This window comes from Lutra lutra, chromosome 9 (genome assembly GCF_902655055.1).
Source record: "Lutra lutra chromosome 9, mLutLut1.2, whole genome shotgun sequence".
NCBI lineage: Eukaryota > Metazoa > Chordata > Mammalia > Carnivora > Mustelidae > Lutra > Lutra lutra.
Window position 1 is genome coordinate 104980011 of NC_062286.1, and position 25885 is coordinate 105005895.

General features: G+C 36.1%; 1 protein-coding gene and 1 pseudogene across 7 annotated transcripts in view; one reads left to right on the top strand and one right to left on the bottom strand.

Annotated features, from left to right (window-relative positions):
* The window catches only part of TASP1 (taspase 1), a 312933-nt gene that overhangs the window by 77041 nt on the left and 210007 nt on the right, over positions 1–25885 (top strand). For all 7 annotated transcript variants that reach the window (XR_007130010.1, XM_047745119.1, XM_047745116.1 and 4 more), the window contains one exon: positions 14729–14835. Coding sequence is in view for 6 of the 7 variants with exons in the window: in XM_047745119.1 (XP_047601075.1) it covers positions 14729–14835 (107 nt within the window). In the remaining variant the exon portion in view is untranslated. The remainder of the gene's footprint in view (positions 1–14728; positions 14836–25885) is intronic.
* LOC125108785 (importin subunit alpha-1-like) lies at positions 1539–3163 on the bottom strand (annotated as a pseudogene).

Here is a 25885-nt window from a genome sequence, read left to right on the forward strand (position 1 = left end):
AGGGAAAGGAAATACGTTCATGGTAGGCAAACTGGGAGTATGAGTTCTAATTCTCATAGTCCCTCCCACTGATTCTGCCTTAAAATCTCCCAGTGGAATTTATGTAGAGTTCTTATGTCACCCAGTCAAATCTGGTCATTTGATAGTTCCATTTCGTTTTTCCTTGGAGATATGCCACTTGGCACCTTCAAGTCTAGAATGGGTATTCAGTAAGCCTGGTGCATGACTCCCATCCCTGGTCTTTACCTCACCATCATATTGGATTTCCTTTTCATCTCTCCAATACCAGGTTCTCTGTTTCCTGAATCTCATGTGTTTTTTTCTCTCTTGTTTTATTCCCGTATTTGGTATATACAAGACTAGAAATTGTTTTTCCTAGGTTTTGAAGAAATTGTTCTCTTATGTTCTAGTTTTCAGTCTTGCTGTTATGCATTTTGATTCCCAGTTCTTTATGGTGTATTTTCATCTTTGGAAGGAAGCCTTAATTCCTGTGTTTTTAATATTACAATGAAGCATCTTAGAATTGGTCTTTTTTTATTCAGCGTGCCTGGTACTTACTGAGTATGGAGTACTGAGTACTTTTAATCTGGAAATTCATGTAATTTAGTTTTGAGGAACTTAAAAAAATTTTGTATATTAATCTCTTCCTTATCTTTCCTCTATTTTATTTTTCTAATTTCTGTGAATTGGATGTTGGATCTTATGCTCCAATGCCTTGTATCTTTTTCAAAAATTATTTTTTCTCCTTTTTGAAATCTCTCTTGTCCTACTGTCTCAGAAATGTCTTCAGTTTTATCTCCTAAACCTTCTACAGCTTCTTCTTTTTTAAAGATTTATTTATTTATTTGTCAGAGAAAGAGAGAGCAGCGTGTATGAACAGGGGAGTGGCCGGCTAGAGGGAGAAGCAGGCTTCCTGCTGAGCAAGGAGCCTGATGTGGGACTTGGTCCTAGGACCCTGGGATCATGACCTGAGCCCAAGGCAGATGCTTAACTGACTGAGCCATCCAGGCATCCCTAAACCTTCTACTTCTGATGAATTTGTAATTTTGGCTTTTATTCGTTTTAATTTCTAGGGATTCATCTATGACTAAAACATTTATTTCTTTTACAAAAAAGAAAAGTATTGAACTAGGTGAATTTGAGGAGAAATTGTAACTATTATTTAATTAAAAAAATTTAAGTGCTATCCTATTTGGGCACTTGTCTGATCCTCAGTCAAGATTAGCTTGTATACTGGTACTTAATGATGTTCTTTAAACTTGATTACCTTTTTTTTTTGAAGTAAAGAAAATGGTGGAATTTAATCTTTATTTACAGGACACTGCAAGAGAGGAGATTCCACATAGAAATAAGAAACCCACTGAGAGGAGGAGCTTCATACAGTTTGTACAGTTTGAAACTAGTCAAGTAGAGTTTTGTTGTAAAAAGTGCTATAATAAGAAAACCCATTTAAAAAGAATTTTTAGTGGAGAAACAGTAAGACAAACTTCTACCAAACAGAGCACACCACAAACAACTTTCTGCCTCAGCTGTATAAGCTAAAAGTTAAAGGTCCCAGCAATGCCATCCTGAACCTGGAACGTATAGCCTTCAGAGGTAGTTTCTGGCACAACATTCTGATCTTCCTTTTCCTCTACAGAGAAATACTTCTCAATCAAGTTTAATGAAGCTTTATATGCAGACTCATTTTCATGGTTTTGTAGAGCCTCGATTTTGTCCAAACCTCCACATTCTTCAATCATTATACCAAGTTTCTCAGTTTTACCTAGTTTCTCAGCAGTCTGAAAGATGTTTGAAATGGCATCCAGAATAACCATAATAATTTTGGTATCCTTTGCAGTTAAGAGGTTCATCAATGGTTCTGTTATGCCACAATGAACGGGGTATACATTCTGTTCAGCTGTCCCCCCACTTGCATAGTTGGTCACAGCCCAGACAGCTTCCCTTTGTGTCTTAACGTCTGCCTTAGAGAGAACACCAATGAAGAATGATACTAATCCATGATTCACAACTTGCTGTATCTGGTTCTGCAGCCAGCTGTGATGTTTGACACTGTCCACGTGGCTTCCTTCTGAATATTAGTTTTGGGGTTCGTTAGCAGGCTGGGAAAGACAGCAAGTGCTCCTGCGTCTATTACAACCTGAGTCTGTTCATCTGTCCCAGTGACAATATTAACTATGGCTCTTAGTGCAGGAGTCACAAAGAGCAATTCAGTAGCTCTTAGAAGCTTCACAAGCTGGGACACAACTCCTGTTTTCACAACCATTTCAGTCCATTCATTTGGACCATCAGTAAGGTAGGATATGGCCCAGCAGGTATCTGCCAAGACTTTTGGATCAGTGTGATGCAGGTATCTGCCAAGACTTTTGGATCAGTGTGATGTTAAGATAGGAAGAATCTGCTCGACAGCATCTAACGGGGGTGCAGGATTTTTGTTGTGATAAAGGTCTGAAAGTGTCCAAGTAAGGTTATATAAGTAGCCACATGTTAATGATGACATATCAGGAACCACAAGGAGAGCCAGAAGCAGATCAACTGCACCATACTTGATAACCAAGTCTGGAAAAACTAAACCGTTACCTGCAATGTTTCCTAGAGCCCATACGCTTGTTCACTGATGTGGGCATGGGAAGATGCCAACAGAGAAATGAATGCTGGCCTAGCACCTCCATCTACCACAATCTTGGTCTGTTCTGATGTCCCAAAAACAGTGTTAGTGAGAGCCCAAGCAGATTCAAACTGAACGGGACTACAATCAGTTCTGCCCAAGAAGGACACAAATTTTGGAACCAAACCAGCCCGGATTATGTTGTCTATGGGGGGCTGCTTTTCCCTAGAAAGCAGTTTCCTAGCAGCTTGAGTAGCCTGGAGCTGGCTTTCCAAACTGTTGCTATTTATGCCTTTGAAAGTCACCAACAGACCAATTTACAGTGCCCTGGTTGTTGTGGTTTTCCTGCAGTGGAGAGGTAGCATCATCGGGAAACGAGCATACGTTTTCCCTTTTCAGCATTTGGTCATCCTTCTTAGCTTTCCTCAGCTCCACATTAACTTCTGTTCAACACCGCCTCATTTCTGTACTGTCTTTCCCCTTGTTCTTGAATCTGTTAAGGCGGGCAGCTGGTGAATTAGCATTCTCATTGGTGGGCATGGTTATGAGACGAAGGGAGAAAGGCGGCTGGCTCAGGCTTCCATGGGAGGCGGTCCGGGATGTGCAGGCTTCAGGTCAGCTGCCCTCAAAACGTCCACCACGGATCACCCCAAAGATGGTGTGACTTGTGCATCTGGCCGGTGCGATTTTTTAAACTTGATTACCTTTGTGGTTTGGGAAGGTGTCATTGGTAGGTTTTTATTTTTCAGTGTTCCAGAAGTTTTTAGAATGTCTTTCTCAGGTTTATTCTAAAATAGTCTTTGACATAGTTTCTCACATACTTAATATTCCATTCCTCTATGTAGATGTGAATTTCTGCCTGGCATTATTCCCTTCAGCTTAGAACAAACATTTCTGGTAATGTGGTAGGTGTAGTGGTGAAAAATCAGCTTGTTATCTGAAAAAAACCCTTTATTTTTGCCTTTACTTTTAAAGTATAGTTTCTTGTCGAATACAGACTTCCACATGGTCAGATTTTTTTCTTTTAGCACCTTTTTTTCCTTTCTTTTATTGTGGTAAAGAAATATATATAACATAAAATTTACTATTTTAACAGTATTATGTATATAATTCAGTGGTTCTAAATATATTCAGTGTTGTATAACTGTCATCATTGTGCATTTCCGTAACTTTTTTTTATCATCCCAAGCAGAAAACTCTGTACCCGTTAAACAGTAACTACCCATTCCCCCTTCTCTCTAGACCCTTGGTAGCCTCTGTTCTACTTTCTTTCTTATGACTTTGCCTATTCTAGGTAGCTCCTTGAAGTGGAATCATAGAGTGTTTGTCATAGCCTGGTTTTTAGGCTTTGTGAGAGTGAGTCTATTTTAGTTTTGTTCTTAAAGTTAGAGTTAAACCTTAGTACTAGCCTGTGGTCTTTCTTCCCAAGATAAGTCCTTTCTAGGGTTTTATTCAAAAGTCTCAACCTTGAAACTTTGTCTCTTCTACACAAAGTATTTCTCAAAATCTGCATCAGCTATATGGTGTATGTTTAAATATAAGTAAAGAGTAGATGGCAGTCATTGTTCTATCCTTTCAGTTTATGGGTGTGATTCTGCTACAAGGAATCCTATTTTCTTTTCTTTTGGCTGGGTTCTGGTCTTACAGTTTTTCTGCCTTTGAGTAGGATACTTTGAAAGAAAACGTGATTGATAAAACATTTTGTGTACTAATTTTAGAATTTTATGATAACTGGTATGTGATATATCAATACTTCACTCTTTAGTTATGGCTAGTTAATGCTGTTTTAAGGTTTTTTTTTTTTTTCCCTCCTTGCACTTATTTATTTATTATTTCAAGTATTTTATTTTTATTTATTTTTTGATTATGTTCAGTTAGCCACTGTTGTACATCATTAGTTTTTGATGTAGTGTTCAGTGATTCATTAGTTGCGCATAACACCCAGTGGTCTGTTTTAAGTTTTTTATTTTTAGATAGTTATAAATTCACGTGCAGTTAAAAGAATTAATGTCGAGAGATCCCTGTGGATCCTTTGCTCAGTTTTCTCCAATGATAATAATCTTGTAGAACTATAGTGTAATATTATGTTTGGGATATTGACGTTGATTTAATCAAGATACAGAACACTTGTATCTTCACAAGAATAACCCAGTTTGCCTTTTTATAGTCATATCCACTCATCTCCACGCCTTCCTTAACCCCTGGCAGCCACTGATCTATTCTCCATTAGTGTGTGTAATTTTGCTATTTCAAGACTGTTACATGAATGGCATCATACAGTATGTAACCTTTTAGGAACAAGCTTTTTAGTAATTCAGTGTAGTTCTCTGGAGAGTCGTCCAGGTGGTTATATTTATTAATAGCTTGTTCCATTTTATTGCTAAGTAATCCATGCTATGGGTCTATCACTGTTTGTTTAACCATTTTCCCATTGAAAGATACCTGGATTGTTTCCAGTTTGGGGCTGTTATAAATAATTCTGCTATAAACATTTGTGTACATTTTTTTTCTGTAATTCTTTTTGAATGTTTTGACAAAATACACATAATATAAAATTTATCATCTTAGACATTTTTTTAAATGATTTTATTTATTTATTTGACACAGAGAGAGAGAGATCACAAGTAGGCAGAGAGGCAGGCAGAGAGAGAGGGGGAAACAGGCTCTCTGCTGAGCAGAGAGCCTGATGTGGGACTTAATCCCAGGACCCTGAGACCACAACCTGAGCCGAAGGCAGAGGCTTAACCCACTGAGCCACCCAGGTGCCCCTAAACATTTTTTAATGGTACAGTTCAGTGGCCTTAAGTATACTCACATTTCTGTGCAACCATCACTACCATACTTCTATAGAACCCTTTATATCTTGCAAAACTAAAACTCTGTACTTATTAAACAGTAATTCCCTCCACTTAGCCCCTGGCAGTTTAGCTCCTGGCAATCACCATTCTGATCTCCATCGTTAAAATTTGACTGCTGTAGTTACTCATGTAAGTGGAACCATGCATTATCTGTCCCTTTATGACTGGCTTTTTTCACTTAGCATGATGTCCTCAAGGTTCACGCATGTTGTAGCATCTGTCAGAATTTCTTTTTAAGGCTGTGGGGCACATGGATGGCTCAGTCAGTTAAGCATTCAACTCTTAATCTCAGCTCAGGTCTTGATCTCAGGGTCATGAGTTCAAGCCCTATATTGGGCTCCACACCCAGTGTGGAGCCTAGTTAAAAAAAAAAAATTCTTTTTAAGGCTGAAAAATATTCCACAATATATATACCACATTTTGTTTATCCATTTACCTCTTGATGGATACTTAGGTTGCTGCCAACCTTTGGCCACTGTGTATAATGCTGCTGTGAACATGGATGTACAAATATCTGTTAGAATCCCTACTTTCAATCCTTTTGAGTACTGTGAAATAAAATTGCTGGATTTTATGGTAATTCTGTTTTCAGTTTGTGGAAGGACTACCACTGGCAACACCATTTTAAATTTCCACTAATAGTGTACAAGGGTTCCAGTTTCTCCGTATCCCATTTATTTTCTGTAAATAACAATCATTCTAATGGGTGTGAAGTAGCATTTCATTGTGGTTTTGGTTTGTATTCCCTAATGATTATGATGTTAAACATTTCTCATGTGCTTATTGGCCATTTGTATATCTCCTTAAATGTTTCCCAAAGGGAAAAAGAGAAAAGTTGAAGGTGGGGAAAAAGCTCCAACCTTTTAAATTCCCTGGAAGTCAATTCATCTGGAGAGGGAGGGCATTGCAACAATGGCGGCCTGCCTCTGTATCTGCACCTTGTGATCAATACCAGCAAGAAGCAATCAGAGTACATATCCTAGTATTTGGAGGACAGGGTCTTATTGCCCAAGCTGGCACGCACAGGCTGTGTGCGGTCTACTCTAGGAATACATGCATGGTTGTCTGCCAGAAGGATGGGGAATGGGTAGATGCTACTGCAGTAAGAGCTGAAATTTACCCTGACCAGTGACAGTTTACTTCAAGCCTTCATTTGAGAGTTACAGCCTTAAATAAACTCCAGAGTTCCATAACATTTGCATTAAATTCTGGCAGACCAATTATTCTTTAGATGGGGAGATGAATTCCTGGCATTTCCTACTTGACCATCTTCTCTCTAACTCCATCTTATTAGTTTTGTATTATATCATTCTAATTTGAAGATATTAATCCTGTCTCATAGCTATCTGCTTATACTTAAAAAATTTAAGTTATCATTACTTTTGCATATGTCTTTTGCCTTATGGGCATTTTGAATCTTATATGACTGTATCAGCCAACAATCATTTTAACAGATTCTGGCTTTGATAATATTTTATGGAAAATCTTCTATTTTAAAATTAAAACCAGTTAAACTAAAAAATAAAGTCTCTTTCAAAAAAACCTGATATATATGCCTATATTGTTGTGTGATGGTTTAACTTTTTTGGCCCCCCCCTTTTTAGATTTTATATATTTAAATCATTAATACTTTAAGATTTCATTTTTATGTGTAGCATGAGGTAGGAATCTAATTTATTTTTCCAAACAGATAACATTATGTCAAGACAGCTTATTGAATAACATTCATTTCCTACTGGTATAAAATATCACTGTTTTTCTCAAATTCCATTAGAATATACATGAATTTGTTTCTGAACTTGATGTTTAATTCCATTAACTTTTTTTTTTTTTTTTTGGTTCATTTCTATGTCATTACAGTACTGTTTTGAGACTTCGTGATTAGTTTATTATTGGGTATTTTACAGTTTTGGTTGGTATTATAAATAATCTCTCCATTTTGCTTCTTTAACCCATTTATTGTGAACTGTTGTAGACATACCTCCTATGGGTAGACAATTATGTTGGTGTTCTAATACACTTACAAGTTTTCTTGTACTTATATTCTGTATCATTTGGCTTTCTCTCAATACATGTACTGTGGTAGAATTTCTGGATCAGTGTCTGCCTATCTTCATCTTTACCAGATGATGCCAAAGTATTTTTCAAAATGTTTTTTGCCAATAAATATAATTGTATTTCATACATGTATGTTTGTGTATATGTGCATATGTGTATATATGCATATACACATATATCTATGTAGCTTTATTACTAAACCTTTTTATTAATCCTAATAATCTATATGTAGATTCTGGTTGATTCCTAAATTCATAAGCATGTTATTTGTGAATAATGATAGTTTTATTTCTTTCTTTTGTATCTTTATACTTATTTTTCTTCCCTTTTTATTGCTGAAGCATCATCAGTACAATTTAATAGAAGCAATGATAATTGGACATATTTAAATGCATATAATGCTTTTGATTGAAAATTTATTCATATGTTATATTTAGGGAGCTTTGTTTTTACAAGATTTAAAAATTGTAAATGAATTTAATATTATATTTTTGTTTATTAAGAGGACATTAATTTTTTTTAAATTTAAATTCAGTTAGCCAACATATAGTACATCATTTGTTTCAGATGTAGTGTTCAGTGGTTCATCAGTTGCGTATAACACCCAGTGCTCATCATGTCATGTACCCTCCTTAATACCCATCACCCAGTTATCCCATCCCCCACCCACCTCCCTTTCCACAGCCCTCAGTTTGTTTTCCAAAGTCAAGAGTCTCTTATGGTTTGTCTCCCTCTCTGATTTCTTCCCATTCAGTTTTCCCTTACTTTCCCTATGATTCTCTGTGCTATTTCTTATATTCCACATATGAGTGAAGCCATATAATTGTCTTTCTCTGCTTGACTTATTTCACTTAGCATAATACCCTTTAGTTCCATCCATGTTGATGTAAATGATAGGTATTCATCCTTTCTGATGGCTGAGTAATATTCCATTATATGTATGAACCACATCTTCTTTTTTTTTTTTTTTTTTTTTTTTAAAGATTTTATTTATTTATTTGACAGAGAGAAATCACAAGTAGGCAGAGAGGCAGGCAGAGAGAGAGGAGGAAGCAGGCTCCCTGCTGAGCAGAGAGCCCGATGCGGGACTCGATCCCAGGACACTGGGATCATGATCTGAGCCGAAGGCAGCGGCTTAACCCACTGAGCCACCCAGGCGCCCCGAACCACATCTTCTTTATCCATTCATCTGTTAAAGGACATCTAGGCTCCTCCCACAGTTTGGCTATTGTGGACATTGCTGCTATGAACATTGGGGTTCAGTATCCCTTTTCACTATGTCTGTATCTTTGGGGTAAATAGCCAGTAGTGCGTTTACTGGGTGATAGGGTAGCTCTATTTTTAACTTCTTGAGGAACCTCCATACTGTTTTCCAGAGTGGTTGTACCAGGTTGCATTTGCACCAACAGTGTAAGAGGTTTCCCCTTTCTCTACATCCTTGCCAACATTTGTTGTTTCCTGTCTTATTAATTTTTGCCATTCTAACTGGTGTAAGGTAGTATCTCATTGTGGTTTTGATTTGTATTTCCCTGAGCCAAGTGATGTAGAGCATTTATCGTGTGTTAGCCATTTGTATGTCTTCTTTGGAGAAAAGGAGGGCATTAATTTGTTAGTCTAATGAGTTATGTTGATTTTTTAAATGTTAAAAACAACTTATATTTCTTGTATTTATCACATACTGTATTATGAAAGAACTTAATTTTTGTTTTCTTTTGCTTTAGTTGCCATATATTTTCTTGGATGTGTTAATAGCCCCACAAAAAACTTTGGTTCATTGACATTTTTATTTTAAAGAAATGGCACTCCAAATCTGGTAATGATTGCTGCCTTGAAGTCTACTTGTTTGATACTAAAATAACTGTAGGGGTGCCTTGGTGGCTCAGTCAATTAAGCATCTGACTCTTGATTTTGGCTCAGGTCATGATCTCAGTCAGGGTCATGAGATTGAGCCCCTCATTGGTTCCATACTGGATGTAGGGACTGCTTAATATTCTCTCCTTCCCTTTCCATTTGCCCCTCCCCCCCTCGCATTCTCTCTCTCTCAAAAAAAAAAAAAAAAAGAAATAAAAAGAATAACTGTAATAGCTTCCTTTGGTTAGTGTTTGCATGTATATCTTTCTTTTTGTTTTCAGTCTTTCTGTGTATTCTTATATTTAAGATGTTTCTCTTAGAAGCAGCACATGCATATAAACATTTTTTGGGTGATCTTTGTATTTTAATTGGTACATTTAGTCCATTTATGTTTCATTCAGTTACTCATATATTTGGATTTGAATTTGCTCTTTTATTCTTTGTTTCTTATTTGTCCCACATGGTGGGACATTGTCCCCCATATGCTTCCTTCTATATCTCATTTCTTGCCTTCTTTAGTATTATTTTCAGCATTACATTTTCTTTTTTATTAATATGTTTGTATTTCCTTTTTTTTTTCCCCCCACAGAGAGAGAGAGCGAGTGAGCAAGGGGAGGGGCAGAGGGTGAGGGAGAGAGTCTCTCAAGGGGGTTGCACACCTAACACAGAGCCTGTGTCTCACAACCCTGGGATCATGACCTGAGTCAAAATCAAGAGTCAAATGCTTAACTGACTGGGCCACCCAGGCACCCTGTATTGACTTCTTTTACCATTCTCTTTGAATTAACGTAGAAATTTCAACATACATAATTGACTTATGCAAGTCTATTAGAAGGTAGTACTTTTTATCACTTCTCAGACAATTCAAGGACTATAGTGTACTTGAATGAACTACATTTAACATCTTCCCAACTTTTGTGTTTATATTTTAAAACTCAGTATGCATTTAAAACAGTGGGAGACATTATTATTTTATAAGTCAATTTTCATTTAGATTTGCCTATTTACTTTTTCCTTTGCATTTAATCCCCTCCACTTCTTTTTTTCTTTTCGGCTCCCACTTTGTGTTATTTTCTCTGTTTCTGAAGAACACCCTTTTTTAAATTTTCATTAGTACAGGTCTTATTGGTGATGAATTTGCTCATTCTTGTTTATATAAAACAATTCTTATTTTCCCTTCATTTTTGAAGGATATTTTCACTGAATATAGTGTTCTGAATCAGGACATATTTCTTTTCAGCACATTGTTAGTAATTAGTCTATTGTCTCAGGCTTCCTTTTTTTTGCTGTTGAAAAGACGGTTGTCATTTTAACGGTCACTTATTTGAAGGTAACCTGTTTTCCCTCTTGCTATTTTTAGATTTTTCTATTTCATTGTTCTTATTCTATTTTACTTAATGTATCTTGTTATGAACTTTTATGATTTTAATTTATGGATATTGTTACAGTTTATTAAATCTGTAGATTAGTGGCTTTTATAATTTTGGAAAAATCTTATTCCATTTTTTATTTATTTTTAATTTTTTGTTATTTTATTTTTTGGGAAGATTTTTATTTATTTATTTGTCAGAGAGAGAGAGAAAGAGCAGAAGCAGTGGGAAGTGGCAGGCAGAGGGAGAAGTACGCTCCCTGCCAAGCAAGGGAGCTTGATGTGGGACTTGATCCCAGGACTCTGGGATCATGACCTGAGCTGCAGGCAGACACTTAACCAACTGAGGCACCCAGGAGTCCCTCTTAATCAGTTTTTTAAAACATTACCTATATCCCATTCTTTTACTCTCACCTTTGAAATTCTGATTAAACATAATATTAGACCTTTTCACATTATCTACTCTATTTCTTAATGTTTCTTCTGTGTTTTCTATCATTTTATCTCTTTTATTTTATTTTTAAAATATTTTTCAATTTATCATATAATGTATTCTTTATTTCAGGGTACAGGTCTGTGATTCATCAGTCTTACACAATACCCAGTGCTCGTCACAACACATACCGTCCCCAGTGTCCATCACCCAGCCATCTCATCCCCCCACCCCTCTCCCCTCCAGCAGCCCTCAATTTGTTTCCCAAGTTTAAGAGTCTCTTATGGCTTGTCTCCCTTTCTGGTTTCATTTTGTTTCATTGTTTCCTCTCTTCCCCTATGATCCTCTGCCTTGTTTTGTAAATTCCTCATATAGTAAGTGAGATCGTATGATAATTTTCTTTCTCTGATTGTCTTATTTCACTTATCATAATACCTCTAGTTCCATTTAATCTCTTTTAGCTACATTCTGGCTAACTTTTTTCTGATTAGTCTTCTAATTTACCAGCTCTTTTTTCTCTATCCTATCAGCTACCAAACATGTACATTGAGATCTTTTGGTTATTTATCTTTTCATTTCTAGAAGTTCTGTTTTTGTTTGTTTTTTAAGAGTCTATGTTTCTTTTAGTTTATGGTATGAATTGTAGATGTTTTTCATGTTTTTAAAATCTTTTTTAATCATTAGAAGTGTACTTGTTTCATATTTATGCCTGATAATTCTGGTATCTGAGATCCAAATTGGAATATTTTTCCTGCATGTTCTCATTTATGGTGCCCCCCCTTTTTTGTGCCTGATTATCTTTGACTATGTGCTTATCATGGCCCTTGAATAATTATTTGTGTAGTTTCACCGTGGCCTAGGATGGAGGCATTTTTGTCTAGATACTATTTTTTGCATTTATTTTTGCCAGTTGTATGTGCACTGTTTATATGAAAAACACTCTTCTGTCCTTTACTCTCATACTGCTGTCATACTCAGCTCTCTACATCGGGGCACTTCAGTGGCTCAGTTGGTTAAGTATCTGCCTTTGGTTCAGGTCATCATCTTGGGGCCCTGGGATCAAGCCCCATGTCAGGCTCCCTGCTCATTGGGAAGTCTTCTCCCTCTGCCCCTGCCCCCCACTTGTGTGCACGCTCTCTCTCAAATAAATTAACAAACAAACAAGCAAACAATAAAAACACCTCTCTAACACCACTTTTGACACCAGATGTGTGGGTTTCTACACCAAGCAATTCTTTGACGCCATCTGGGTGTTCTACAATTCAGTTCAATACTGACTCCAGTTGGAGTTAGAATTTGTCTCATAAATCTACCACCTCCTCTTTAGATACCGTTTGAAAGTCTAGGTTGTCACTTGTAGTTCTGACCAACTGGCTATAAATCAGAGGTTCCCATGACCCCATTCTTGGGTTCAGTTAACTTGTATCATCCTCCTGACATGTATGTTTAGCTACCTGGGAACTCCCCAGACCTTGTACTTTTGGAATTTTTGCGGAGGTTTCATCATGTAGGCATGCTCACTCTTTAGCTCAATTGCCAGTACTTCCCTCCTTCCCAGTGAATGGGGATGGGGCTGAAAGTTTCAAGCTTTTAATCATGGTTTAGTCTTTCTGGTGACTAGTCTTCATCCTGATGCTATCTGGGAGCCCACTAAGAGAGTTGCCTCATTAAAACAAAAGACATTTGTATCAACCAAGGAATGCCAAGGGATTTAGGAGCTCTGTTAGAAACTGGGGTCAAAGACCAAACAGTAGAACAAAAGATGGTCCTAGTGCTGTTATAATTTAGGAAATTACAAGGATTTTAAGAGTTCTTTCCTAGGAACTAAGGGTAGAGACCAATATATATTTTTTCCATTATTTTACACACCATTAATCAGAATCTACTTAAACTTAATTTGAAGTTTAACATTCCCTGACCCACCCAGACTATGTGTTTGCAAATCTCTAAGCAAGTGCTCCAGTCAACTCTGGACTTCTCAGGGGTAATTTTTTTTTTTTTTTCTTTCTAAGTCCTCTTATTCCTATCCCTTTCCTCCTCCTCATTCTTTTCTCCCCTAGATCCAAGACAGTCTTGTTCGAATGTACTTGGTGTTGAGATAGAAGGTAGGAGTGGACTGAGTGGACTTGCATAGTTCTGAATCAGCTCTATTGTGAGACCATTAGCCCTTTCAGTCCCCAGCATTTTGTGGGAAGTGTCTCTTATGAAACTCCCACCTCTGATGGGCTCTGGGCTTGTCTTATGTCTCTCTTTGATGCCATTTAAACAAACTCATGTGTGCTAGTGTTGGCAAATGCTCGTAGTGCAGTAATAACAGCATTAGTCCTCGGTTTACCCCAGAATTTAGCTTGGTACTTTTTATAAGGGTTCTAATGTTTTTAAGATGATATTTCTTCATATTTTATCCAACATTTTTAGTAAATTAAGTAGGAGAATTACTCTGAATAATTTAGTCTGCCATAATCAGAAAACTCTATCTCTTTAGCATTGTATTCTAGTTTATAATTTCTCTTTTATCAGCTGAATCTAATTGGCTGTTGAAATCTATACATCAAGTTTAAAATTTTTAATTATTATATTTCTTATCTTTAGAAGCTCCATTGTTCTTAACTCTGCCTGGTCATTTTATCATTTTTTATGCCTTAATTATATTTTCAATATATTTTTTCTTAATTTCTGTGAGGATAAACATGTTGTACATTCTATATCTGATTATTTCATTATTTGAGGCCATTGTAGGTCATGTTATCCTTTCTTATATTTGGCTGGCTTTTAGTCTGTTATTTTTGGTGGTTCATTTCTCATGTATTTTGTAATTTTTTTTTAAACTATGGGCTCATGTTAATTGGAACGTGGGAATTCTCTGAGGTCTGGTAAGTTAAGATGTGTTTTTCCAGGCAGTATTTGCATTTGTTTTTGATGGGTTTTTAAAGCTCTGCAACACCAAGATCACGTGTGTGTGTGTGTGTGTGTGTGTGTGTGTGTTCTCAGACCACACAGATAATAAGAATTCTTTAAATTTGTCTGAATGTACTTTTTGTTCAAGAATTTTCTAGTGAGACTTTTCCTCCTTTACATTTATAGCCACAGCTGAAACTTGCAGGTTTCCTGTGGTTTTTTTTTTTTTTTTTTTTTTTGTGTACAGTGGCCTTTTCTAGTTTTTCCCTTTCACTGGGCAGGTTACTCCTTGAGATTCCTTACTTTTTTGTGGAAAATCTCTAGTATGTTTTCTCATGCTGTATTGCCTCCAGATTTCATTCCTTGTCCTTTATGCACAGAGACCTTCAAAACCAAAGTTGGCAGTAGCATGCATTAGCAGATACTGCTGGGTATCATCTACCTTCAGGACTGATTTGCCTATCTGGATTTAACATTTTTTTTTACTCCTTTAACCTTAGGTTATTTCTCTTATTCTCCTATCACTTCAGTGTACATTGGAAAAACTTTTTTTAACCCTTTTTTCATCGTTCTTAAGAAAGGCTCTTCAGGATATCTCATTACTTCATTACCCTAATATTTCTCAAATGTTATTTTTAATGTTTCTTTTATAGGATTCAGTTTAGCTGCATTTAAAAGGAACAAGAGGAAACTAGAGCTGGCAGAAAGAGTGGAAACAGATTTCATTCAACTAAAGAAAAGAAGACAATCAAGTGAAAAGGTCAGGAGGTGTTTGAAATATTAACCATTAATGTATCATAATATCTATAATCTGTATTTAGACATATCAGCTTTAGAATAGTACTTTCCAGTAGAAATACAATGCGTGCCACATATGTACTTTTAAGTTTTCTAGTAGTTACATTTAAGAAAGTAAGAAGAAAAGGTGAAATTAATTTTAATAATTATTTTGTTTAAACCAGTGAATCCAAAATATCCCTTCAGAAATATAACCAGTGGAAAAATTATTAGTGAGCTGTTGAGCTTTCTTTTTCATTAAAAAAAATTTATTTTTTTATAAACATATAATGTATTATTAGCCCCAGGGGTACGGGTCTGTGAACCGCCAGGTTTACACACTTCACAACACTCACCATAGCACATACCCTTCCCAGTGTCCATAACCCCACTACCCTCTCCCTACACCCTTCACCCCGGCCACCCTCAGTTTGTTTTGTGACATTAAGAGTCTCTTTTGATTTTTCTCCCTCCCGATCCCATCTTGTTTCATTTATTCTTTTCCTATCCCCTTAACCCCCCGACCCCCGTTGCATCTCCACTTTCTCATATCAGGGAGATCATATGATAGTTGTCTTTCTCTGATTGACTTATTTTGCTAAGCATAATACCCTCTAGTTCCATCCACATCGTCACAAATGGCAAGATTTCATTTCTTTTGATGGGTGCATAGTATTCTATTGTATATGTATATCACATCTTCTTTATCCATTCGTCTGTTGATGGACATCTAGGTTCTTTCCATAGTTTGGCTATCGTGGACATTGCTGCTATAAACATTTGGGTGCACATGCCCCTTTGGATCACTACGTTTGTATCTTTAGGGTAAATACCCAGTAGTGCAATTGCTGGGTCATAAGGTAGCTCTATTTTCAACTTTTTGAGGAACCTTCATGCTGTTTTCCAGAGTGGTTGCACCAGCTTGCATTCCCATCAACAGTGTAAGAGGGTTCCCCTTTCTTTTTAATTTTTTAATTAAGTCTTCAAAACTGGTGTATATTTTATATTTAACATCTCAATTATGGCACTAAGTTTTCATTGGAAATATTTGGTTTGTACTTAAATTTAACAAAATTAACAGTTGAAAAAGTAGGTTTACATAACAGGTTATTCTGAACATACTGAAAACTTTGTAATAATTGAATATGTTTTAAAATTAAAATAGTTAACATTTAATGAAATTAAAAATTCAGTTTCTCATATGCTCTTGCCACATTTTAAGTGCTCAGTAGGTACATGTGGCCCATGACTACTGTTTTGGTTCTTGTAGCTCTGGATAGTGATTCTTAACATGGCTATTTAGAGGGTAGAGTGTGTTTATAAGGAAATGTGTATATTGAATTCCTGTAGATTTGTTTTTACATTCTAATTACATGTCTCTGTTTCTTAGTCTTTTATATTCTTTGTTTGCATTTTGCACATCACTGTGCTGTCATGAGTCCATGTGTTGCATATCTTAGGTGTTTTGAGGGCTAGAGAGAAGTTGAAAACCACCACATTCTTGCTTAGCCTATGGCTTGGGGGTTTGTTAGCACCCAATTCGTGATGGGTGTCTCATATTACAGGCATTTGATGTACTTTGACATCTCATTAATGTTCTTTATTGGTTATTCCTTTTATGATTGCTTATATACTGTTTACGCTTTCTGTCATAGTTGTATTTACTCTATATAAATGCATAATAAGTTATCTTTCATAGTGATATATATTTTCCCAGGATGTTGCTACAAGGAACAATTAATCAAATTTTTTTGGTCTAAATCTTTTCATTTTCTGCCAGAAAGGAGTAGGAAATTAGGATGTGAATGAACAAATTAGTAAGTAGGTCTTGGTGAAAGTGGATAGTAGTGTGGTTCCATTTCTTGGGTTTCTATACCCCATGTGATATCTGAGTGAGCAAATTTAAGACTTTTGACCTTTTAAAAAACAGTGATAAAATTTGCATGCAGTGAGTAATTTAGTCATTTTTATAAATGTGTATACCCATGCAACTCACATACCTGTCAAGATGTAGAACATTTCCAGTTCTTTTTGTGCTTCCTTCCAACCAGTCTTGACCCTCCACTGGTAACTGCTGCTCTGATTTTTCTCACCATAGATGTTTTGTATTGTTTTTAAACTTTATATAGTTGAAACATACAAAAGGTACTCTTTTCTTTTTGGTTGATTTTGCAAAGTACCTTTGAGACACTTACACTGGCTCATTCTTTTTTAATGTATAGAGTGATTAATGTTTCCTAGTATGAATATACTGTAACTTGTTTTTCTCTTCTCCTATTGATAGACATTTGGTTTGTTTCCAGATTTTAACTATTGTGAATAAAGCTGTTCCGAACATTCTTTTTTTTTTTTTTTTTTTTTTTTTTACGCTTTTAAAAATTTATTTATTTGACACACAGAAAGAGTGCAGGCAGGGGAAGCGGTAGGCAGAGTCAGAGGGAGAGGGAGAAGTAGGCTCCCCACTGAGCAAGGAGCCCAGCATGGGGCTCCATCCCAGGATCCTGGGATCATGACCTGAACTGAAGGCAGACGCTTAACCCACTGAGCCACCCAGACGCCCCTACTCTGAACGTTCTTATATATGAGTTTAGGATTTTTTTTTTTTTTTTGGACATGAGTTTAGGATTTTTATGCAGTTGATCTCATAGAGAATATATTTAGCTGATCTTATTCAGAAGATTAATTTTTTTTTTCTTCAGAAAATATTTATTAAGCAGTTACTCTTGTTACAGAGCTGGGTAGTAAGAAAAGCAACAGTGAACAAGGTGGAAGAAATTCATGCAATAATGAAACTTTACATTTTAGTGGATAGAAACAGAAACATAGAAGAATATAATTAAGTAAGCTATTTACAATGTTTGGTAACTGTTAGGAAGGAAAGCACTGCCCTTAAGATGATATGATGCAGAGTAACTTAGATGTGAGAGTCACAAAAGAGCCTCAAAGGAAGACTCCTTTAGCTAGAGTCATCATGATAGGTCTGAGGACATAATCATTGAAAAATAAGATGTGAATTTTATGAAGAGTCATAGAACTTATTCCAGCCATAATGAACTGCATATGCAATGTCCTGGTGGGGAGCTGGCATATGGAGGGAATGGAGAAGCACGTCAGTGTGCCTAAAGCAGAGTGCAAGGGGAGAGTGGTATGAAATGGAGCTGGAGACGTAGCTGGGTGCTGGCTCCATTAGGATCTGGTAGATTATGGCAGGGAGTTTCTGTTTTATTTCATGAATAATGAGTAGCCATGGAAGAGTTGAAAGTAGAGAAGTGATGCCATCTCATTCACACTTTACAGCATTCTCTTGGGCTATTTTGTGTCATGTGCATGGAGGGTGGGGTAAGAGTAGAAGTGAGGAGACTAGTTAGGAAGTTATTACAGTTGGGAGATGTTGACAACAGGGACTGATAGGGATGACATTGGAGAGAAGTAACTGTATCAGGGATATCTTTTGAGAGTTCCTAGAAAGATAGGCCTTTTTGCTGTCTTAGATACTGGTAAGGAAGAGAGAAGAATGAAAGGTTTTAGCTTCAGTGACTGAGTATTGCCATTTACTGAGGTAAGGAGGCCTGGAGGAGGCCTGGAGGAGGCTTCATGGTGATAGATGTAAGAAGTGGAAATTTGGCTCATTAACCCTTAATGAACTCAGATTAACCAATACTTTCCATTTTCACCATAAGACATATTACCTGATGCCAACAGCACCCTAAACACTCTGAAGCTAATAGAACATCATTTAGTGTACCATGTTCCTCTGCTCCTTTCAGTTGAATTATATGCCACCAAGAACCCCGTTATGTTTGCTATTATTACTGTAATTATATAATTCATTAAGTGTCATGTAAACTGATGAATACTGAGTTTAAAAAAGAGAGTTGTGGGTTTGTAAGGTAAGATTGTTGTTTGTTTGAGAGCTAACTTGAGAAAATAAAGTTGGTTCATAAAAAATTGCTATAGAATTAAGTATAGACATGCCAGCCGTAAAAGAGAAAAATCATAAAAATCTAAAAGCATTCTGGGTGTGTTGTTAGTGTCTTTATATTCTTGTTCTATTTTAGATAAAATGAAACTTGAAATCTTAGGACAGTTCAGTGTATTATAGTTTATATAAGAAAGATGATATGGAACATTTAGTTGTGGGCCTACATTCAAAGAAAAGGCTTTGGTCTTATATAAAAAGATTGGCTAATGAATGAACCTTTGTGTTTTAAATAAGAAGAAAATGTTTAAGTTATGTGTACTTTGTTTTTAAATGATTCTCCACTTTACCCAGAGAATATTCAACTTTTGAAAAATTTAACCAACCACTTACCATACTGGTTAGGAGGATTTTTCTTTTTTTCTTCCTTCCTTTTTTTCTTTTTCTTTTTTAAGGAGGAGTTTTTCAATAAAAAGCTTGTTACAGCAGGAGGAAAGATTAACTATGGATTTGGGTTACATATATCTGAAGCTTATGGACAGATCAGAAAGGAGATTTCCACTTGGGAATTATTGGCATCAAAAGGTATATACATACATGTGGCTAGATGAGCTCACTTAGTAGTGAGAGAAGATAGGGGTCTGAAAATTGAACCCTGAGCCAGTTAAACATGTACAAGTTGGGAAGAGGAAAACCCAGCAAAGGAGAAAGAAGATGCAGTGAGTGAGACAGATGGATCACCGGAAGAGTGTCTAGGAAGCCAGAGAGTAGTTCAAAGTCAGTCATCATCTGGATGGAGCACTGCTAAGAGGGCAGAGGACTGACCTTTGGATTTAGCAACTGAAGACTGTGGGCCTAGATAAGGATAGTTTCTGTGACACAGTGGATTATGGACCAGTGTGGCACAGGTTAATCAGGGAGAGCAAGGGTGCAGATGATTCTTTTGAGAAGTTTTGCCATGGAGTAGTAAGAGAGAGAGAGAGAGATCTGAGGTCAAGAGACTACCATTGTCAGTTATGGTCTATAATTCAGTAAGTCATTTATCATAAAAAAGCTCAGTTTTCTTTTTTCTTTTCTTTCTTCTTCCTTTCTTTTCCTCCCTCCCTTCCTTCCTTCCTAAATTTTATTTATTTATTTGAGAGAGAGAGTGAGAGAGATAAAGTATGGAAAGAGGAGGGTCAGAGGGAGAAGTGAGCCTCCTGCTCAGTGGGCTGCATGATGCGGGATTCGATCCTGGGACTCTGGGATCATGACTTGAGCCAAACGGGGGCAGATGCTTAACCAATTGAGCCACCCAGGTGTCCAAAGGCTCACTTTTCTTATCTTTAAGAAAATTGTGATATTCTCCCATAGCAGGGCTGTTATGGGGAACAAAAGTGATAGTAGATGTTCAAGTTGTTTGTGGCTATAATTGATGTAGACTCAATAGTCTTTGCCATTGTGATCTGTATCCTTAAATTCACTTAGCCAAGAAAAAGAAAAAGGAGGGGAGGAAGGAAAAGAAAACTGCTGCCCAAATTAATTACCTTAGGTGGAATATTTTAGATATCTTAAATGACAGGAAAATTATTATTATTATTTTTTAAAGATTTTATTTATTTATTTGACAGAGAGTGATCACAAGTAGACAGAGAGGCAGCCAGAGAGAAAGAGAGAGAGGGAAGCAGGATCCCCGCCGAGCGGAGAGCCTGATGTGGGACTCGATCCCAGGACCCTGAGATCACGACCTGAGCTGAAGGCAGCGGCTTAACCCACTCAGCCACCCAGGCACCCAGGAAAATTATTTTTTACTATTATTAACATATAATGTATTATGTGTTTCAGGGGTACAGGTCTATGATTCATCAGTCTTATATAATACACAGTACTCACCACAACACATACCCTCCTCAATGTCCATCACCCAACTACCCCATCCCTCTCACTCCCCTCCACTCCAGCAACCCTCAGCTTATTTCCTGAGATTAAGAGTTATGGTTTGTTTCTCTTATTTCATCTTGTTTCATTTTTCGCTCTTTCCACCTATGATCTTCTGCCTTGTTTCTGAAATTCCATGTATTGGTGAGGTTATATGAGAATTGTTTTTGTTTGATTGAGTTATTTTGCTTAGCATGATATCCTCTTGTTACATCCACATCATTGCAAATGGCAAGATTTCCTTTTTTTGATGGCTGAGTAATATTCCCTTGTGTGTATGTACCACATCTTCTTTATCCATTCATCTGTTGATGGACATCTGGCTCTTTCCATAGTTTGGCTATTGTGGACATTGTTATAAACATTGAGGTGCAGGTGCCCCTACAGATCATTACATCTTTATCTTCAGGGTAAATATCCAGCAGTGCAATTGCTGGGTTGTAGGGTAGCTCTATTTTCAACTTTTTTAGGAACCTCTGTACTGTTTTCCAGAGTGGCTGTACCAGCTTGCATTCCCACCAATAGCGTAGGAGGGTTCCCCTTTCTGACAGGGAAATATTTTTAATATTCAGAATATATGAGCTTTAAAGCAAAGCTCTGTGTTTTTGACACTGGCCTACAAAAATGACTGGGACCTAAGGCCCTGCCATTAAAGAAAGATGCTGGCCAGAGGCTTTGTCTTATAGATGTTTGCTGCATAACCTTGGTAGGCCTTATTTCAGTAGTAAAGGTAATAAAACATGCCCACAGAAAGAAAAGACCACCAGATGATGAGCCAGTGAGGCAGAAAGTTATAATTTTTAAGAGGAAGTATAGTAATTTTTTTAGAGATACGACAGGGAAGGACAGATAGCTACTTTCTTAATAACCTGTATTTGGTTTTTTTCTCCTTATCCTGTGTGTGTAGCTTCAGCATAGTTGTGGTTAGCCAGCATTGATTGAGGCTCAGGACTACTGTTTGTTGGAGCTATATAATATAACCTGTGAGTTGGTTATATAAATATAGCAAAAAGAATAGTGTTTGGTAACTTTCCTAATGTTGACAATTTTTGTTACTGTTGAAGGAGATAAACATTGTCTTGAAGAGTATATGGTAGAGTAAGTCAATATTTTTAATCCTGAAAATAAATCAATTGGAAATTTTTGTTGCATTGATATTTCTTGTTTTTCTATAAAAAAGTAATTGATTTTACCAATATTGCCACAATACTAGTAGAAATAAAAATCAAAGCAAGAGAAATATTTAATAGCTTGCTATCTCACTAAACTGTAGTGTTTTTATTTTCCTCAGTCTTTGATCATTTACATTTACATTTGACTTAGTTTAAAATAAGAATAGTTAATCCTTGGAATGTTTTTGGCGGCAAATAATAGAAAACCTGATTGTGGTTAGGCTATGCATATTTGTCTTCCTTCTCCCTGGCCTGTTGCCATATAATAAAAAGTTTGGAGGTGGTTGGTTGCTGGAGTTAGCTTAGGTTTCCAATGGTGCTTAGCCAACATATCTGGGATTCTCTTGGGCCTTTCTCTCATGCCTTTTGCCTTATGGATGTAATATGGCTCCTACAATTTTAGATGTCACATCTGCATTCAAGGTGAGAAGAAGGGAGATGATGGGGGTAGGGAGACTATTGCCAGATGTATCTGTTACTTTTAAAATCTGGGATGCAAAAGTTTTCCAGAGTCTCCCTATAGACTTCCCCTTAGTTATTTTTTGGGAAATAGTGGAGAAGAGGCACAATTCAGTCACTTGGCTATTCTTGGCTGTAAGAGAGCTTAGAAAGTTGAGTGGGTTATCCTAGTGACTGTCTTATATAGCTCATGGCTTGCTGCTGGACACTTTGTCTTCCCAAACAAAATAGTGGTTTTGTTGTCAAAGGAGGGGGAGGAGTGTGGCTGTTAGGTAGGCAATTTGTAGCATATAGTGTAAGGGGAGAAAGTTTTTATCAGTTCCTTCCCCACAATTAACATATCCTTTATTACTATAAACCGATACTGGTGGAAGAAACTAATCTGCACATAAATCAAATAAAAACAATTTTGTTGTGACTTTTCAGGATATATAGATTTTAAGAATAATATTATATATTAATATATAATTAATAATTATATATATAAATAATTATATATTAATATATAATATTAAAACCTAGTAATTGCCTTTTCTTGGTAAGTGGCATCTCTGTTTCAGCCTTGTTTATTTTTCATGACTTAGAGGGAAGACATACTGGAGAAGGAAACATTTACTATTTAACTGTAGTGCTGTATATATAATACAGAAATAGTTATTGTTTACTTTGTTCCACTCCCCTCTCTGGGTGCACCCAACTCCTCTGGATTTTTCTTTTACCACTTCTTTCCCTTATGGCATATAGACAGTCCATACTTTGCATGATAGTGCTGGACCATAAAAATGTGCTAGCTGGAAATGTGCAAAGGGGTCTTAATGCCAAAAAATTACACTTGTTTCATGACCTTTAAACACTTTTGCCAGAACATTAAAAAGTCTTTTACTGTTGATTATAAATGTATAGAGCAATGATTAAAAGTAAGTAAAACTAATATTTATTTAGTATACTAATTTGAAACATTAGTGGCAGTAAGAATTAAAGTGTTTTATTTGTATTAAAAACAACTTATCAAGGGTAGTTTGAATAGCACTTGCTTTCTTGTTATGTAACTTATGATATAGAGTTGAGCATCTTTTTATGTCAAGGTAAATTGTCAAACTCCTTTTTAGTTTTGGATCAGCTTTCAACATTTTTTCCTTTGCTCTTTCCATGTTGCAAAATATCTCCCAGAGGTTTTGTTTTTGTTTTTGTTTTTTTCTTTTTCTTTTTCTTTTTTCCTTTCTGCCTCCCTGCCTTCCTCCTTTCTCCTTCGTGTGCAGTTTATTTCTTTATTGATTGAGGTTTAGCTGGTATACAACATTACATTAGTTTCAGGTTGTACAACTATGTTGTGCAAACTGTGGATTATTTAATGTTCACCATGATAAGTATAGTCACCAACTGTCATCATACAACATTATTACAATATTGTTGATTATGTTTCCCGTGCTGTACTTTCCATTTCCATGACTTACTTATTTTATAACTAGAAGTTTATACCTCTTACTCTCTTTCACCTATTTTGTGCACCTCCCACCCTCCTTCCATTTGGCAACCACCATTTTGTTCTCTGTATTTATGAGTCTGTTTTTGTTTTGTTGTTGTTATTCACTTGTTTTCTTTTTTATATTCCACACAGAATTGAAATCATATGTATTTGTCTTTCTCTTAAAGTCACTTTAATGTCAGGTTTTTTTGTCAACGTCACTTCCTCTGGGACATCTTTGTCCTTTTTATCATGGCCACGTTCCTTATTTATGTTAATAAATTTGTCTTCACTAATTTCCTCTGATTGCAGATCTTAAGTATCTTGAATGGTGTCAGTGTCAAACATTCCCAGTGTCAGCTGTTTCTTTTTAACCTCATTTATTTTTGATTAGAATTTTGCTTCCAACATTATCACTTTTTGTTTCTTTGCTTCGCTTTCATCTTTTTTGGCCAGTTCCCTCTTTTGGTGATCATTTTTTTGGTAAAATGTCATGGATTTATCACTAGGAGATAAGAAGGCAGCACAGATGTACAGTGTGCTGTCTGTGCACGGTGACCCATCATGACAGACTTTGAAGAAGTGACATAACTGGTTACTGATCTCGATGAGCCTCTGGTGTTTACATAGTGATCTGTGAACTGAAGAGCTAGCAATGAAATCTGTACTTCATGCAACTTATTCATAGTTAATATACAATGGTAACTGAAATTTCAACCATGTTGTTGAGTGACTTGTTCTATTTAAACTGTGGTAACTGAAATTGGTAAATATTGGAAGTAGGCAAAGTGAAGACTGTGTTTCTGTAAGAACACCTGAACTATTTGTCCTGTGGAGGGTCCTTTAGTATGAATTTTGCTGATCACATATGCGTGGTACCTTTTAGCATGTTTTTCTGTTCTTTCTAATTCCTTCAGTAGTATCTGGGTCGTGAACTCTCATTGTTAGAATACGTATCAGTAATTCTTGTAGTATATGTGATGAAGTGATGACGTGTTTTAAATTTATTTTTTGCTTTGTTTTGATACAAAAAGAAAAAGGTAGTTGTGTTAGTATTAATCTTTATCATATTTAAGAAACGAAACCTTTCTTTTGGAATGAAGTGGTTGACTCATTGGCCAATTGCTGTTCTTGACCATGGCACAGGACTGAGTTGCTACAAAGAGGAGATTCTCACATTGGGAAAGCAAACTGACTCAATGTATACCATACTCTAGATTTCATAAATATCAGTTTCAAACAGTTAGCCCTGGATATTACCAGAAGGGACTCTCTTATTCTTAGCATATTAAAAGAAGTTGGGAGTATTGTTTGATCTCAATATATTTGACGTTTCAAGCCTTTTTTCCCTTCCCTTCATTTTCCACAGGCATATTGTTGAAATAGTCACCCTTTTTCTTTAATAACAGATTTTACAATTAAATGTACATAGAATTCTTTGCCTCCTCCTGCCACTTTTTAAAGTAATTTAACTTTTCAATTAATTTCATTTTTTTTTGGTAAAGCAGTACTTGCATAGGATAGTGGAATGAAAGATAATTAGGCCTTTTTCCATTTTGTGAATATCTTTCATTCTTCAATTTCTAATGAACAAGTTGAGAAAATTTTGCAATGCTTTATACAATGTTGTGTGTTCAAAACCACTCTAAAGAGATGCTACAACTTTTAATTTTGTGTTCTTTAGCCACCACATAGGGACATCAAATTGGCCACATGTTTCAGAAAGGAAATGTTGGGCCTTGCTTTGTGCGCTTCATATAAATATATTCTATTCTTTTGAAGTATATTGTGGGTAACATTTTTCTCTTTTATCCACCATCTTGAAATTATTATGTAAACGCTTAGCTGTATCATACTAAATCACTGTATTTTTTGGGTGAGAGGTAGGTTAAGATCAAAGAAAATAAATGCATAAAAAACATGTTTTCTTCAGATTGTTCTATTTGTACTTGTGTACATGTCTGTCTATAATGTGTACAGGGAAAGGATAATTAGTCTTTTATAGAAATTTACTTGATCTGGAGTTTTGTTGTATTTCTTAAGAACATGGTTAATGCATAGATATGAGTAAACAGAAGAAACTTCTTTGAATTCTCTTTAC